This window comes from Carassius gibelio, chromosome B1, assembly GCF_023724105.1.
Source record: "Carassius gibelio isolate Cgi1373 ecotype wild population from Czech Republic chromosome B1, carGib1.2-hapl.c, whole genome shotgun sequence".
In the NCBI taxonomy this organism is placed as follows: Eukaryota; Metazoa; Chordata; class Actinopteri; order Cypriniformes; family Cyprinidae; genus Carassius; species Carassius gibelio.
Genome location: NC_068396.1, coordinates 9146694 through 9163280, shown reverse-complemented (window position 1 = coordinate 9163280; position 16587 = coordinate 9146694). Strand labels below are relative to the sequence as shown.

The following is a 16587-nucleotide window of genomic DNA, read 5'->3' as shown; positions in this document are numbered from 1 at the left end:
CAAATGACGGCAAATCTCAAGCCCACCAATCAGAGGATTGCACGGGTCCCACAACTCAAGGTTACATTTTTATCTATATCAAGTTGCAAAGACAAATGACAGTCACACAAGTGTTTCTTGTTGTTGTCTTTTTTTAATTCTCCGAACCAATTGTCAACTTGGAAATAAAACAAACCTGAGCATCTGAACACAAATGTTCTATTACAATTAGGCCATTCTCCGTTTAGAAAACACACAATAAGTTGCAAACAAACCAGTGCAAAAATTCAATAAGAGTATAAACAATACAGGCAGCGGTGTCTCACACAATACACACATGAAAAATTACTTAGACAAATGGCCCTACTGTAAAGACACAAAAAGGAAGTTTGGTCAGGTAATAACGAGTTAATTTTGGGAATGTCATTCTAGTAGTAGTATCATTTATAAAACAGCAAAAACTGGTAAAGAAATACCTTTTCCATGGTACTCAGAACGATAACAAGCAATTCTTGACCATGTGGGAATAAAATGACCCACCAAACACATCTAGAGTCAATGCTCTTGAATTCTAGATTCCTTCAGACTCAGAGTTTCAGTAGGGTTCTTGGAAAGGGAAGTGGTGCCAGTCTCAAGCTGCTCTGTTGATCTCATCTAAAAACTCCACCATAATGTTGTGGATCCAGATGTCATTGTCCTCCTGTGTAGTGTCCACTAGGTAGACAGAGATTTTACGCTCCCAGGGCCAATCCCCCTCCTCAAATGACTCGATCTGAGCCACCAGCGGCTTCTTCTCAACATGGTTCCGGAACACCATAGAAGCTTCCTCAGCCCAGACCCCTTGCTTGACCCCTGAAAACAAACATTTCACATACAAATCAGAAGCATCTACAGATACTGATCTGTTTTGAGCAACTTTGCAATAGGGCTCGATGATGCATCAAATATTTACAAAATATATGATACTTTGTTGAAATCATAAAACCAACTCCATATTAGAGCCCTGCATGGGCCTAAAATCTAGGCCCTAGTTCGGCCCTGGCACAGGAAGCTCAGGCTCTACCCCGGCCCTTGTCCGACAGCTTCTCAGAATTCTGACCAGAGCGGTCTTTCTCCCCACCACCCCATATCCCAAAACAGCTTACACTATTGTCTCAGATATTAAAGTACTTTTTTATATGAAATGGCAAAGTGATTGTATTTAGGGTCATTATTTTATTAAGTTAACTTATATTTAATGAGTAAAAAAATGCTCCAAACATTTTTCTAAGATTTTTTTTTTTTTTTTAAAGCATTGACCCAGTGGCAAGCAGCAGACAGTGAGTTGATCATAGTCTATGTTTGATCAATTTAGCCTTTTCAAATCATCACGACTTGTTTAAAATTAAATCTATAGTTATAAAACAGCTCCACAGTGTTAGTTTAACGCTTAACCTATGCAGACCTCTAAAATTGTATTGGTTCAGAATCACTGATTCTACAGTTTCTACAGAAGTCCCTGTGTGGGATTAGAAAAAAAAAATAATAATAATCATTCAGTGAAACATTACTAGGCCTATTTGTTATTTTGTATGTGTTCTACTGGTGTATATACAAATAAAGTTAAATTGTATTCCTTATTTAAAAAAAGGCCTTGTTTTGCAAATTTTTTACTGTACTTCCTTTAAACATGTTTACCGGTACAGCTACTTGCCAACAATAGGCATTTTATATATAATATATGGCTATTTTGAAAGACAATAGCCCTTTCAGAGCAAAGACGTACATCAAATATTAGTAAAAGGGTGACAAATAATCAGAATTAAATAATTTGTTTTAATCCTATTTGGCTCCAGCTTCTCTTACCAGCCAGCTGAGCAGAAATTCCCTGGAATGGCAGCTGCCTGAACTCATCTATGAGAGGTTGGAGCTGGGAATAGTTGATCAACTCATACTTCCCATAATCCAACTCATACACAGAGACCAAGCCATTGGTTAAGACGCCCTTTACCAAAACACGATGCCAACTATAAATAAAGAGAGGTGAAAAGACAAAGGGAGAGTGAAAGAGAAAAAAAAAGACAATGATTTAGTTGCCCAGAAGGTTGTGGAAGTATAATCAGAGGTGCCACTCAAATCTCACTTGTTGTCAATCTTGGCAGCGTAGACATTATTCTTCTGGATGTTGATTCGGGTTACTTCCTGTTTGTTGTAGAACAGGACCATTTCTCCCATCAGCACCACCAGCTTGTACAGATCCTGCCAAAGCTGCAACACAAAGTGCCCAGGGTGGCATGCAACCGACACAAACACATCCATGTTTTGTCCGACCACTGGTAAGTCCAGCTGAGGGGGCAGTGTGAGGGCATTAGACAGTGCAGGAGCTGCATAAGGGCTGTCCCCTGCCTCGGGCCGGATAGGTTTCGAAATCCTGGTGATCTTGCTGAAGTAGATATCCCGCTGCCAGAATGGACAGGAGGCAAGCTGACGGTTAACACTGCTCTGAAGGTCCTGGGCTCCATTACAAGTGAAGAGGTAGATATGCACAGTCCTGGTCTCATCAAGCTTCACTATCTAAACACAACACGCATGCCAATAAATAAATAAACTTTACAGTAAGAGTGTAAAAAAAAAAAATAATAATAATAAAAAAACACATTTGAGTAAACAATAACTGAAAGTGTAAGACCTTCATGCAACTTGGGTCTTTGTTGAGGACTGTCTCTCTCAACCACAGAACAGCTTCAGGAGGCCAAACACTCCCATCTGCATTCAGTTCCTCCAGAATACACTTTATAGCCTACATAGTCAGAAACAATTACTTTCATTCATAAAGCAGACTAATGCAATGCTACAAATTAAACTTGATGTTAAAAGAGTTATTTTATTTATCAAACAAGTGGAAAAACTCACTGCTTGATTTATGATGCAATTGAAACAATGACCTGCACACTAGTGGCAAGCCATGAGCATGAATGGAAACAAATATGCAAAAAAAAAATATATATATTTATATTACCTGAGGTGGTATGGTGATGAGCTCTTTGAGGTAGATTGGCGGGATCTCTCGGAGCTCACTAACCTCCAGAGAAGCAGGAAGTCCCAGATCCAAAAACAGAATGTCCAACACCTGACTACCATGAAGGTCAATGATCTATACACAGATGCAACACACATTCATGCAAGCAATGGAAATATGAATCGCTTTGTCTAAAATCTCTGAAGTAAAATTGTGTAAAATAAAGAAATGGTGAAAAATGTCTGAACAATGAAAAAAAAGTCTGAACAATGACATTTAATCAAAAGACTTAGCAGACCATCCTTTTACAGGGTTCGTTCGTACTTCTTTGGATTTCAACGACTAAAATCAGAGATCTAACTTACAAAACAATATTATTATCTTTCAAATTCTAATAAACTGATAAAACAAAATGGCACCAATAAAGTGCAGCACATAAGCATGCAATGACTGTGGCAGCTGTAACATTTGAAAGGATTTTATGGCAAAGATTCCTTATTCAAACTAATTTTCTTTTTCAAGAATATATGATTGACCTGAAGAATGAAAGCTGTATCATACACTTAGCAAATTATGAGCTATATCACCTTTTATCAATGCTTGGGTGAGTGACGATACACTTAGCTCATGAGATATACAGATACTTGGTTCACTAGAATGAGACAATACTTTAATACTATTTTTAAGATTTTTTTTTTTAAATGACAAAATATTTGTCTTTTAAACACAAATCAAAACAATGCAGTTGTATTTTGAAATATTTTAACTAATCAAGGGCTGTAACTAATGATTATTTTGGTAATCAAGTAATCTACAGATTAATCTGATAACTGAGTAATCTGATATTTTTTAATAATACAAATAGACCCAAGTGAAAAACAGTCTTTAGGCATAAAACAGCAATTTAAGACTGAACAATGTAATGTAAGCACTATCAAAAGTTTTACCACAAACACAACTTATACTAATATCGTGAGTCCGCTTTTCACCTCAGGGACAGGGAGTAATATCGCAAGATCTTGTGCACTGTTAAAAGCCAGGCGAAACGACTCTGTGCTTATATCAGATGCGCTGCATTGTTGATTTTGCTTTAAAATATTGTTTTATATAGAATAAAAATAACACTTATTTCATATAATTTCAATAACACTTATAATGCACTAAGGATATGCAGGTATCAAATTTTCCTGTTGTTATTAATTGCTCATGCTTTTATCACGGTATTGAAATTTTAAAGTTTCAAAAAGGGGTCATAAAACAGTATAACAGGTTAAAAAACCTTTTTATAAACAAAAATAACTGAACATTTAAATACAATAAAGCAATACAGAAAGTTATATAAAGTTTAAAGTTTTACACAGATTAATGTGCAAAAGATCTAGAAAGACCATTAGTTATCATTTTACAGTAAGACCTCATTAGTTAAGCATTAAAGCTGCGGTAGGTAACTTTTGATGCTCTAGCGGTTAATAAACAGAAATGCTTGCGTCTTGCGGAAGAACATCGTTCTCTCCGTTTATGTCTATGAAGAATCACAAAGGTACTGGGTTACTCCGCCGCGGTACCCCCGAAGCAATCTAAAATAGTCCGAATATAAACACTTTTTATAGGTGCACCCTAGTGATTCAGGACAAGCTAAAAACACGGTTTGGAAAATGGATTCATGGTGTACCCGCTTATCATGTTCATTTTTCTACATTTAGAACACAAAGTTACGGACCGCAGCTCTGATTAGTTGTTTCTTACAGGGAGCGGATTAATTTCTGCAAATGGCAATAGGACCACTGGGAGGAGCCAGAGGAGTTTGATTTTTTCACAGATTATCTGTCTCATATTCTACTGTCAGGATATAATGACAGGTTTAACAAATATGTACAAAATATATTTTTACAAAAGTTACCTACTGCAGCTTTAACATTCACAATGAGCAATAGCTACATTTGCTACAGAAGTTATTAATCTTTGTTTAAAAAAATAATAATAATACAAGTAGGGCTGCCCCCAAATAGTTGACTAAACGTTAGTCGATATGAAGAGGGTTTGGTCGAATACATTTTCATTAGGTGGTTAGTCGCAAAAAAAAAAAAAAAAATCACGTGAAAAAATTACGCAATCAGTGGCTGCGCAAACATCAAAGCAACGAGAGATCAACGAGATCTCATGCCTCGCGGTATACCAAAGCGCACTTGATGAGGAGGAGCATGCAAGAGAAGGATGAACTAAAAATGTACTTGGCAGATAAAACAAAGGTCGATTCGGGACCATTGGCATGGTGGCAAAAAAAATGACATCGATATCCAAAGCTCGCTAAAGCAGCTAAGCGCCTCAAATGTATCCCTTCCACATCCACTCCATCAGAGCGCATCTTTTCAAAGGCCGGCTTCATTCTGAACAAGTCAAGAAGATCCCTTCTTCCTAACGATGTAGACAAGCTGGTGTTCCTCTCACATAAAATGAAAAAAATTAAATCAAATTGAAAGCTTAGGTAAGAATGCTTAATTTCCTTTTTGTAGTGTTTCTGTTTGCTATCTGTTAGGCTATATATATAAAAAAAATGGGTATTTTTATAACAGTTAGGCTATACAAATAAATACATGTTACTTTTATTTATTCGTTTTGATATAATGCAGAAGTTGTTTTTTATTCTGTAAGAAAAATTAGTCTGATGTTTGCAGTTTGCCGTTTCAGGTCAAGACTCGTCGTCTTAATGACAGTTTGCGGCTTTGTTCTGATATTTTGGATTATTATTGTTCTTTAAATTATTTGTTCCACATTTTGTCTTAAATATAGTTGTTCTAAACAATTTAATCAAATACTTAGGCTGTTGATTTGTTTGCCGCCGCCTTTTTTATTCTAAGTTTTGGCGTTGTGCGATGTGCATTTATTAAATTGTTAGTTTTTGTTAATTTTCCTTTTGAACAAATGATACAAATTATATTAATTTTCAACTGTAATTATTATACCAAACAGCGTTTTTGCTACAGACTTACTATTCTGTTTTAAGCGCTTAATTTTCATTTTGAACGCGCTAACATCATGCTTAGCATATTCTGTCATATGGAAGTGTTAAACTTCAACTTGGACTATACCTTTCCTTGTATATACGCAAGTTTTTATATTAATATCATAAATGAACGATTATTCGACTAATTGCTAAAATGCAGGTGTGTTAGTCAACTAGGAATATCTTTAGTCGGGGGCAGCCCTAAATACAAGTCTTAGTTCTTGTTATCGCATTAAATAACACAGTTGTAACTTTTGATTCTAACAACGTGCTATTAAATATTGGAATACCTAAGATTTCAGAAGAATTTTTCATTTGCAGTTTAACTAATGAATTAACTAATGTTATCTAATGAAGCCTTAATGTAAAGTGTGAATTAACAATAAAGAATGAAAACTCTAGGGAATGTTGTAGTCCAGTTTAAAATGAAAAATAAATAAATAGCCTATTAAGTCAAAATATTCCAGTATTTGGCTGTGATAAACACTACTGCAAATCCCCAAATTTGAATGTCTATTTAAATATGTTTTAGAAAGTAGCTTAGCTGCTTCATTTATGGTTTTTTTCAGGGTAAGTGCTGCATATTCTGCAGTTTAGCGCCATCTGCTGTCAGAGAGTGAATGTGCTTTCATTCAGCATGTCTCTCACGTGTTCCCCCATGCGCTTCTCATGTGTGCTTGTTTACATCAGAGCACACACGTCTTTCAAGCAGCATACAGTGTGTTGTGCATTTTGACCAGCGGATGGGAATAGTATTCTTAAAATACATTCCAAATTCTGAATAATTTGTAATATATAATTATTAACGGTATTTAGAAGAGCCCATGATAAAAATATCACGCATATTAATTACCGTGATAAATCGCATTTCCGAATACCGGCGCAAGTCTATACTGCACTTTAAAAATTCAAGTTTTCAAGGGTTTTCCAGGAGTCAAATTCAAGTACTTCAAGCACTTTAAGCACCTTGTATGAACCCTGATTTTAGGGTGGTTTGCACACTTTTGACAAATCTGAGTGTTCATACTTGGGTACATTCTTACTGGAACCAGTTCAAACTCTTTTTTTTTTGATTAATCAGAGGCCACATTTTCACAGTTTTTGACCATTCTTTGTGATAATTGTGATTACAAAAATACATAAATCACACTGTGAAATACATCTGCAAAAGTATAGTACTAATATTAACAGCTAACATTAACATTCTTCACTTTTAAGTTAAACATTTAAGCTTACTTTGGTGGAAAACCAAAGTAAATACATAATTTGTCGTCAAAATCTAGTGAAATAGGCGACACACTGAGCTTTAAAATGCACATTATAAGTGACCATCTCCAGAACCAGAACTGTAAATCGAACCTTTGAACATCATATCAAGAAAAACACTTGTAAATGAACACAGTGCCATGCTTCACTGTAATTTGATAATATTCAACATAGGGATGTCAAATTTCGATTATTTCCATGATCGATCGTCGTTTAAATTAACGATCAATTAATCGATTAATCGTTAACCATAATACTGCAAAATGCGTCTATTGCAGGCACGCAGTCAGCGGTATGACAGGATGTGCAAAAGCCACACACACACACAAAACGCTTTCTCACTTGAATTAAAGAGGTTTTAGTCTGAATAAAATGCTAGTAGCAGGATTATAAAATGAATAGATGCGATTATGATCATTTGATAAAATGAAGAGAGCGCGCCATACTTTTGAGGTCATTTTACTTTGTTGACAGTTTCCAATCCTGCACGGAGAACGCTGAACGCGCCTCTTTAAATGGTTTTGTGGTGCTCGTTGTTGTATTTTAAAGCACAATTGCAATGTTTTCAACTGACATTATTGTATAAAATTATCCGAAATGTGGAGCGCGTGTGACTGCGCTGCACATTAAGTGAACTACATCGGCGCTGCTGCACCAAAACACAGTTGCTCACATTAATTTGATCCTGCTGGATTCTGTCCTAGAAAATGTCAGATTTTTAAAAATCCGGCATACAGCGCATTAGATCGTGACAGTGCATGCGTGCACACGAGGATGAGCGAGCGCGGCTTTGGCTAGATTTATTTGGAGGTTATTGCTCATGTCTCATTCGGCACAAATCGAAATGTTTCCATATTCGCAATGTATTTGAATGTTAAACTATTATTTATAATGTAAACTAGGCTTGCATTCGCATATAGACGGAAAAGATGATCCTCTTCATATGAGCAAAAACGTCCTTGGCATAAGAGCAGAGTGGACCGGTATACTACGGTCTATTTAAACTGACCAGTGTAACCTTTTAATGTTTAGTTGACATTTTATTTTGATAATGAACAGACTGCGATGTAAGTTTGAATCGCTAGAATATACGTGTGCAGCAGGCTCCGGGGCGATCGAAACAGCTGAGACATTAAAAAATATATATATTTTCCGCAAAAGTGTTTACTTTCATTTGTGCACACTCACAATAAAAACAGAAGATTTGTGCTCTTGTAAAATAAAGCAAACAAACAGAATGCGTTGTCATCCTTTTTTTTTTTTTTTGTGAACTTGTGGAGCGCCCACACTTCTGTTTTAAATCCGTTAATCTTAATTAGCCTATTTAAGTCGGATATATTTCGCATAGCCTATTTAAAAAACAAAACAAAAAAAAAACATGAAAACAAATTGTTATTTTTATGTTGGGCCTATTACTTAGTAGGCTATAAATTTTCCTTAAAGCATCCCATTTTGTCCCAGGGCTTAGAACCTGTGCCCTAGTCAGGTCCATGCAGAAACTTGTGAACGATGCTCGGCGTCACCGTTTAGTGACAGCAGTGAATGCTCCAGGAATGTGTCGGTCACAGCGCCTATTAATCGCTGTTTTGAATCCAGCAATTATTTATTTAGAAATGATAAGATCTGATTATGACAAGTGTGGTATAAAAGCTTTGTTTATTAGAGGAATAATAGGTTAACTGGAAAATGTTAGATCGCGACCATGCTTTTGGACCCCATAGTCTTCATTTACGCGGCTTTGTTCTGGTTTGCCGGTTGGTCACGAATTTCCTCAAATTCAGTATATTTAGGCATTGTTTCTTTTCCTAAATCTTCATAGTCTAACCCTCTAATTTCCCAGGTTTATTTTATTATCTTTCGCTTTTAATAACTGTTTTCGCATCTCTTACTGTGGTAAACATGGGAAGGGAAATTAAAGATTTCATGAATTAAGAATTCGTTCGATTTATTAATTTGTTCCCTTATTTCACTTAAATCATGGGTTATTTAGGGAACAAAATTAATGAAACATGGACAATTGCCACATTAATAATTCGTAGGAATGAATTAACAAGTTGTAGGAATGAATAGACTACCTGTCCTGTCACTGTGTCCAGCAGCCCTGCAAAGCGCACGATATAAAACAGTTATCTGATGAAATGATTAGTAACTACATTTCTATTGCATTTAATGTTGAAGAACTTTTATGTTGTTTCTATTTTAATGTACTTTAAAGTTTAAATCACATTAAAAGCTTAATTTGTACATTGTGAATGAATGATGATGCTTTTATATATCGTCACCGTCACTCACAGCCGCTCGCACGTGTTGAGTGCGCATGAGCCGCACGCAGCCCAACATTGAATCGGTTAACCGACCATCGATAGCCTTAATCGATTGCATCTCTTATCGACAATTAATCGATCATCGATTAATCGTTGACATCCCTAATTCAACATTACTTCAATATATTGTACAGCCCTAACTGTCATTGAACAAATGCCATTTTAAATGTGTGGATGAAGGGAAAGAGTATGCCATCTTCTCACCTCTGCTCTTGCCCATTTGCCTTTGTATTTAGCTAGACACACTTTCCCACAGAACGGTTTGGACACCAACAGCTCCCATGTTAACTTAGAAGCAGAAAAAATATTTAGTGCCCTGACAATCATTTGTACCTCCTAAAAGAAGCCTAAAACTGACTTTATCTATTTTACCTGAGAGATGAAGTGTGCTTCAATCTTGTCCATGATGTCTTTGAGTTTGGCCTGGCCTCGAGAAGGCAACTGACAGTAAATACTGCCGTCAGAGCACACATTTGTCACGCACACATTTGTGTACACGCTGTTCACCTGAATAAATGGAGGAGAGGGGCATTATTATTTATTCATTTTGTAAATACAAAGAAAAGAAATTATTTTCTGAAAATGTGCAGAAATTTTATGTAATTTTGACAGACCTGTAGAGGATTCTCCATGGACTTATCCTGCAGGGCTTTCAAGCATACAGCATTCACATTCACATCCTCATTTTCAGAAGTGTCATACAGCACAATAGCTGGTGTGTCCTCTCGCTCCACAATCTCAACCACTAGCGTACGGCCAACAGCTAATGACTCCAGAGTCTTCAGAATTACCCCATCTGTACTGAACGGCTCCAGACCTAACATTCAAGACAGTGAAAATGGAAAAAAATGACATCACATATTACTCTCAAACATATAGAAGCTTACTTCACCACAAAATAAAAATATAAAAAGCGACTTTCGCTCTCACAATGCAGAAAACTTGGACGAAGTTTGTTAACTTGTTAAGTTGATAACTTTTTTTTTTTTTACATTTTTAAGCTTCCATTGTCACAAACATAAAAGCCTCTGATGAGTATTACCTGCAAGTTGGCACGTGGTTGCCTGTAAGGGAAGAGTCAGGAATTGATCCCTCAGCTGTAGTATCTTCTTCCTGCTGACCACCTCAAAGAACCCATGATCCACACAGTACACCTATGAAAAGGGAAAAGTTAGGATTGCATCTAATGCAAACGGACTTTGTCTTTTGCACAGACTCTGATACCTTTACACTGTCCTCTAAGACAAGGTGGACCTGAGCTCTCAGTACTGCATCATCCTCTATAGCAACTGCCACGAGTTGTCCAATTTTTGGAGAGAGAAGACAAAGTCCAGCTCCAACTGTATTATAAAATTGTAGCATGGCCTCCTCCAACCCCTCCAGAGCTTTAGAGTAGCCTTCCCCTACAAACCTGAAAAAGAAGACATCATCATGAATCCACAACCTTAAATAATCCAATGATACAGAACTAAAGAGGAATCTTGTAACTAGTAAAATATTGGTTTTGTGAGCTCTACCTGAGAACAATATTGTCTGTGCTGCTGACCTCCATCACCAAAACTGAAAGGAACTCTGTTGTTGGGATGGTCAGAGGAGGTACATGTGGGTTGCTGGTATAGGGCAAAACCAGCGGTGGTGGGCGAGGACGAGGTGGTGTCTGCACCTGGCATGGGAGTGCATACAGTATGGCCCTCTTTCGATTGTCTGGCATGGGGTACTCAACCATACATGCATCTGCCAACAGAGACAGATCCTCCAGCACATTCTGTGGAAACACGCACCTGAGAGACAAGAAAAGTAAGCACTGTGATACGCTCTCATATATTACATTACAAACTGACAGCTAGAAATGATTGAAACAGTGTCTGTCACAACAGCGTATTAATGTCTCTTATGCATTCAAAATCATAAGTACACTACGGTTTAAAAAAAAAGGTCTTTTTTTTTTTTTTTTTTAAATAGCACTTTTATTCAATAAGGATGCATTAAATTCATCAAAAGTGACAGATGTCAAAAGTACCCAAAGGCCTCCTGGAAAAGTTTTGGAAGTGCATGGGCCCAAAGGCCCTGGCTGTATTTATTGAGCAGCTGCCTCAGCTTCTGCTTGATCTCTGGAGTCAGAGGCTGGTGAGAAGGTGGTGTGGAAGGAGGGGTGATGGGTGAGTGAGGGTGAGCTTTGGGTGTTTCAGGAAGACTAAAATCCAGCTTGGTGGAATTGGGTGATGTTGGGCTCAAAGGTGGCTGAGATTTCTGGGCTGATGGAGGAATGTTAATGGCAAGAGTTCTGAGGATACGGGTAGTTTGCTGGCCAGGTGTTGGCTGTTTTGCATTGGGAGACTGCTTGCATGGAGCTACCGCAGGCACAGTGCTTGGTTTTGGGGCAGGTTCCAAGACAGGATACACCAGACGGTCAACTATGTTATTGCTGCCTGGCTTTTCAACCTAAGGAGAGAATCGAAAAAGAAAACAAAGAATCATGTACCATATAACAGTCAACAACTTTATTACAAAAAGGCACGGTCCACTTAAAATTGTAAACTGTAATCAATTCTTCATCCTGTATGGCTTCTTTTTCATAAAATTATGGGTTATAGTGAACATAGCTCACCATAAAGACATTAAACATAATTGAGCAGGGCTCCAGACAATAAAAATAAAAAACACTGAATTCACATTGTCATGGGTTTGTGTTTCATCTTTCTTGACTTTACCTGCATTTTAATCCATCTCGTAGATAACCTGGAAACTAAATATTGATGAAATATACAATCACAAAGAATTGTTCATTACACAGAATCTGTATCAATATCATGGACCATAAGCATGACTTGGCCACTGAGTGTAGTCTGGGCTCCTCCTCAATGCATCCTATAAATGTTGCCACATGTCTTTCACACATTCAGTCTGTTTTCATTCATTGACTTTTTTATGAGTTGTTTCATGTAGACAACAGGTTAGGTAAAAATATAAACATGCAATAAGCTGTTGCTTGAGTTTATTCATTTCAAGTTAGTAAATTTAATTCTCAACTCTGACTTTTAATTAGTTGACAAAGCAACATTTTTCAAGTTTTTCATATAATATTTATCTAGGTTTATTTTAAAAAATGTTTTTTTCTAGTTTTAGTTAATGATAATAGCACCGATCAAGATCTAATTACAATTTGAGCAGATAGATTGATTTTAGCTTGTGTTTGTTTATTTAAGTTTTCTCACAGTGCAGATGTGTGTCCATGTCGCCAATTCTTTGTGCATGTGGAGCTCTTCCTGGAACATAATCCTATAGAGTTGAGGGATTTTTGACAGCCATACTCCACTGCAGTATTTCTCCAAAAGCTGTTTAACTCGACCCTGAACCACCTCAACATCAGCACTGTTTGCAGGCTTTTGCTGAGCTGAAGAAACAACACACAACAAACATCACACAAGGTAACCAAATAACAAAAACAGAGATGAGTACATAAGTACTTTACATACATGTATTTTCACTACTCATATTTTCCACAGACTGCACACTGTTCTAGCTATTACTGTAAACTGTCTAAAGTTGTTACTGTACAAAGCACAGTAAACCATTTCTATAAAAATATAATTGCACTACTGTTATTTTGCATAGAATACATTAACAATACTTTTGCACACTCATCCAACTGTATTTATTACCACTGTTCTCATGTTGCTGCTCTTCATAAGGTGTATATAATCCTACATTGCTCTGTTCATAATGTACATAGCATACAATCCCTACATTGCATTCCTCTTTATATTCTCTATATACTCTGCTCAATACTGTATATACAGTAGCAACTCCACTGTACATTATGTACATCATAGCTTCACTTACTCTGCACTTTTATGTATTTAAAACACTATATTCTTGCACTTCTGGTTAGATGCTAACTGCATTTCATTTGCTCTGTACTTGTACTCTGCATAATGACAATAAAGTTGAATCTAATCTAATCTAATGAGTGCTGATTTTTCTTTTTAAGGCCAACCTTAGGACGAAGTTAGGATATAGGCTACCTAAACCACAGTGCATGACTTTCCAGCTTTAAAGCCTCATTTCTTTATCATCACTTGCAAGGCAGAAAAAGAAAACTAGGTTTAAGCATTAGGTTAAGTACTAAGTTTATGTTTCAGGATCCTGTTTGTATCTGATACAATTTGGCAATTGTCATGAAGACAAGCTGAAAGATATTTAACAGGGCAAAACAGAGATTTACCTGGTGTCCCACTGGTCTTTATCCCTGTATTGACTTTGCTGGTTGCAAATGTTTTTTCCTCAAACCTAAAAATTACACACAGTGTAAGTGTTGGGATGAGTGTATTGAGAATGGTTTGTCTCACGTCACCCACCCTGGTGACTTCTTGTTCAGTTGCCAAGTAGGAACCCGGGAGGAGGGGAGGTCAGTACTGTAAATCTGCCGCTGGTTGGGGTAAAAACTAGACTTGGATGCAGAGCTTCGAGCTGGATGAGTCATGTGGCCCGGTTGCCGCAGAGACAAGCGAGGTTTGACTGCGAAGACCAAAACAGTTAAACCATATCAATAAACAAGCACATACCTCGAAGGGCTGCATAACAGAGTGCAGGATCCTAAACGGCTCGTAGCAATAGTGCGTAATTGAGACTGACTGGCATAGATGTATCAGCACACATATACAGAAAAGCTTGGTGGGCAAATGAACAGCAATATAACATTTAATAAGGACCCTATTGGGATGTGGACAAAAACTAGGATGTCAAAGAGTTAATCCACTATGTAGATTAATGTGGTTATTAAGGTGATGTGTGTTTAAAAAATATTTCAAAAATACAACTAAAGAAAACCATTAGAATTTTTTCTTCACTACCAAGAATGTCTAAAAACAGGTTTGCACCCCGCACAATTTACGCTCAAGTTAATTTTAAAATGTACACTGTTAATTTACTAAGTGCAGAATAATATAATTTACATTTCAATTTAGCAGATCCATTTCTCCCAAACGAACCATGAAAATGATGTGATATCAGTCAAATAGTATCTCTTTCACTCTGGATTTTTGTTTGTGCCTGTTACCCGTATGTGAAAACAGAGATGAAGACTTCGCTCTCATTTGAAAGTTCAGTAATTTAGAGCAGCCGGACTTCTTAACATTCTTCTGCCGGGCGACCAGCTGTGCGATGTGTGCCGTTTCCTCACACACACCAGCAAAACACATGACCTACAAACATACAAATAAAGTCCATCATAAAAAAATACAGTAAAAACAGTAATACTGTGAAATATTACTTAAAAATAACTGCTTTCTATCAGGGCTGTGCAAATCTGTGATTTCTGTCAATTCCATTTTAATATATAAATTTTAAGCAGAACACAGTTATTCTAAACGGCAGTATTTGAAATATTAAAGTTTTTGCTGTATTTTTAATCAAATAATTCTGACCAGTATTGTATATGTATACATATTATGCTATAAATGGATAGAATCCTACACTATATTATCTACCAAAACACATAAAGGTATGTGGTGTATCATCAGATTAACTGAAAGCATCACCTCTCCAGCACTGGAGCGCTCGAGCCGCACCACACCGGGAAGGCTGCGCAGAAAACTCTCTAGACTGCCGTGTCCAAACTGCCGGTAAGGGATCATCTCTCCTGTCAGAGTCCGGTAATCTCCCTGCAGACGGGCCATGGCCACACCGTGCTTACTGCTCTGAAGAACAGCTCGCAGCATCTTCTTCACCAACTCCACGTCACTCATCCTGCACTCAAACACAAAGTCAATCTAATGAAGACAGGTCAGATATAGTAGCCATAGTAAAACTTCCTGATATTAAAAATAGCCAATTTTATAATGAACCTTAAATAAATGATTGCACACATGAAATCAGTTTGTTGTTATTGTGTTTTCACAACAAGGGTGTGCTTCACTCTTCTCCTTTTGAATGTATGGAAATAGCATAAATATACATATAACAAACCTGACATATGAAGCACAGGTGTATTTGTGACGCTAGCCAACAATACAGGATCATAGGAGTAAAAAATACTCGATTTTTCTTTTAAGCCAAAAATCATTAGAAATAAAGTAAAGATCAGATATTTAGAGATATTTATTCAGCTTTCAGATACCTTCAGAATTTACCTTTATTGGCTGATTTTGTGGGCTTGGGTCACAAAATACACTAAAACAAGTTACCACGAACACTATTTGAAAGACTGGCCATCTTACACAAACTTGTTTCTCAGTTTACGCTTGCTAACCGTGATATCCTCCATTTTTCTCAATCCCAAATTGCATCCCACAATATTTTATACTCTTAATTTAGACGTTAACGTTGGTATCGGTCAAAATAACCATATACTTATGGAAAACATGTACGTTTAAGTAGTCATTTGAAAGAAGACAGGCGGGAAGACTGGAAGGTTAACGTTAAATAAATTTCATCAGGCAATTTCGTAACTTAACTAATCAAACAAACGACATAACGTTAACTGATTTAACTTAATTACTCTAGTTCTTTTTTTGCTTGTAAGGACGATTCTTATTCGTAAATTATAAAAATATATACACAATTAATCGAAGTCTTGACACAAAACTCACCTGATTGTCTTTTTGTCACTCTAATTTAGCCGCAATATCGCGCGCACATGCACGTGCATTCGCTATGACTCCAACGACGTCATACGTCATCGGAAAAAGGACTGAGGTCAAATGTCAGACAGAAATAAAAGAAAATAAAAATTAACGAAATGAAAACATGAACGTGAATTAGCCTACTGGTATACTTAGTAAATAAATAAATTAATTCCAAAGTCTTTGAATAGGCTTCAATAGGGCCAGTCAGCCATACTTTAGGATAAGAGTAGAAGATTATTCTCTATCAATTAATATTGCGAACACTTAAGGTGCTGAAGGCAAACAGTGATAAATAAAACTCATGCTATGAGAATTCAGGGTGATGACAGTCTGATTAGCTATTTACAACTATTCTTTTTTTATTAAAGTTATTATAATAAACATTCGATA

The 16587-nt window shown here is 36.7% G+C and overlaps 1 protein-coding gene across 1 annotated transcript; it reads right to left on the bottom strand.

Annotated features, from left to right (window-relative positions):
- Positions 1 to 113: 113 nt before the first annotated feature.
- Positions 114 to 16251, bottom strand: LOC127948346 (tudor domain-containing protein 7A). The gene is made up of 18 exons (XM_052544768.1): positions 16162 to 16251; positions 15112 to 15319; positions 14631 to 14775; positions 13930 to 14089; positions 13797 to 13861; positions 12787 to 12965; positions 11592 to 12013; positions 11089 to 11352; positions 10796 to 10982; positions 10614 to 10725; positions 10186 to 10388; positions 9944 to 10078; positions 9776 to 9859; positions 2978 to 3112; positions 2648 to 2758; positions 2102 to 2532; positions 1825 to 1985; positions 114 to 831 (listed from the first exon to the last, which is right to left on the bottom strand). Exons 2-18 carry the CDS (start codon positions 15316 to 15318, stop codon positions 611 to 613), a joined length of 3222 nt encoding a protein of 1073 aa, XP_052400728.1. The 5' UTR covers position 15319; positions 16162 to 16251; the 3' UTR covers positions 114 to 610.
- Between the last annotated feature and the right edge of the window lie 336 nt (positions 16252 to 16587).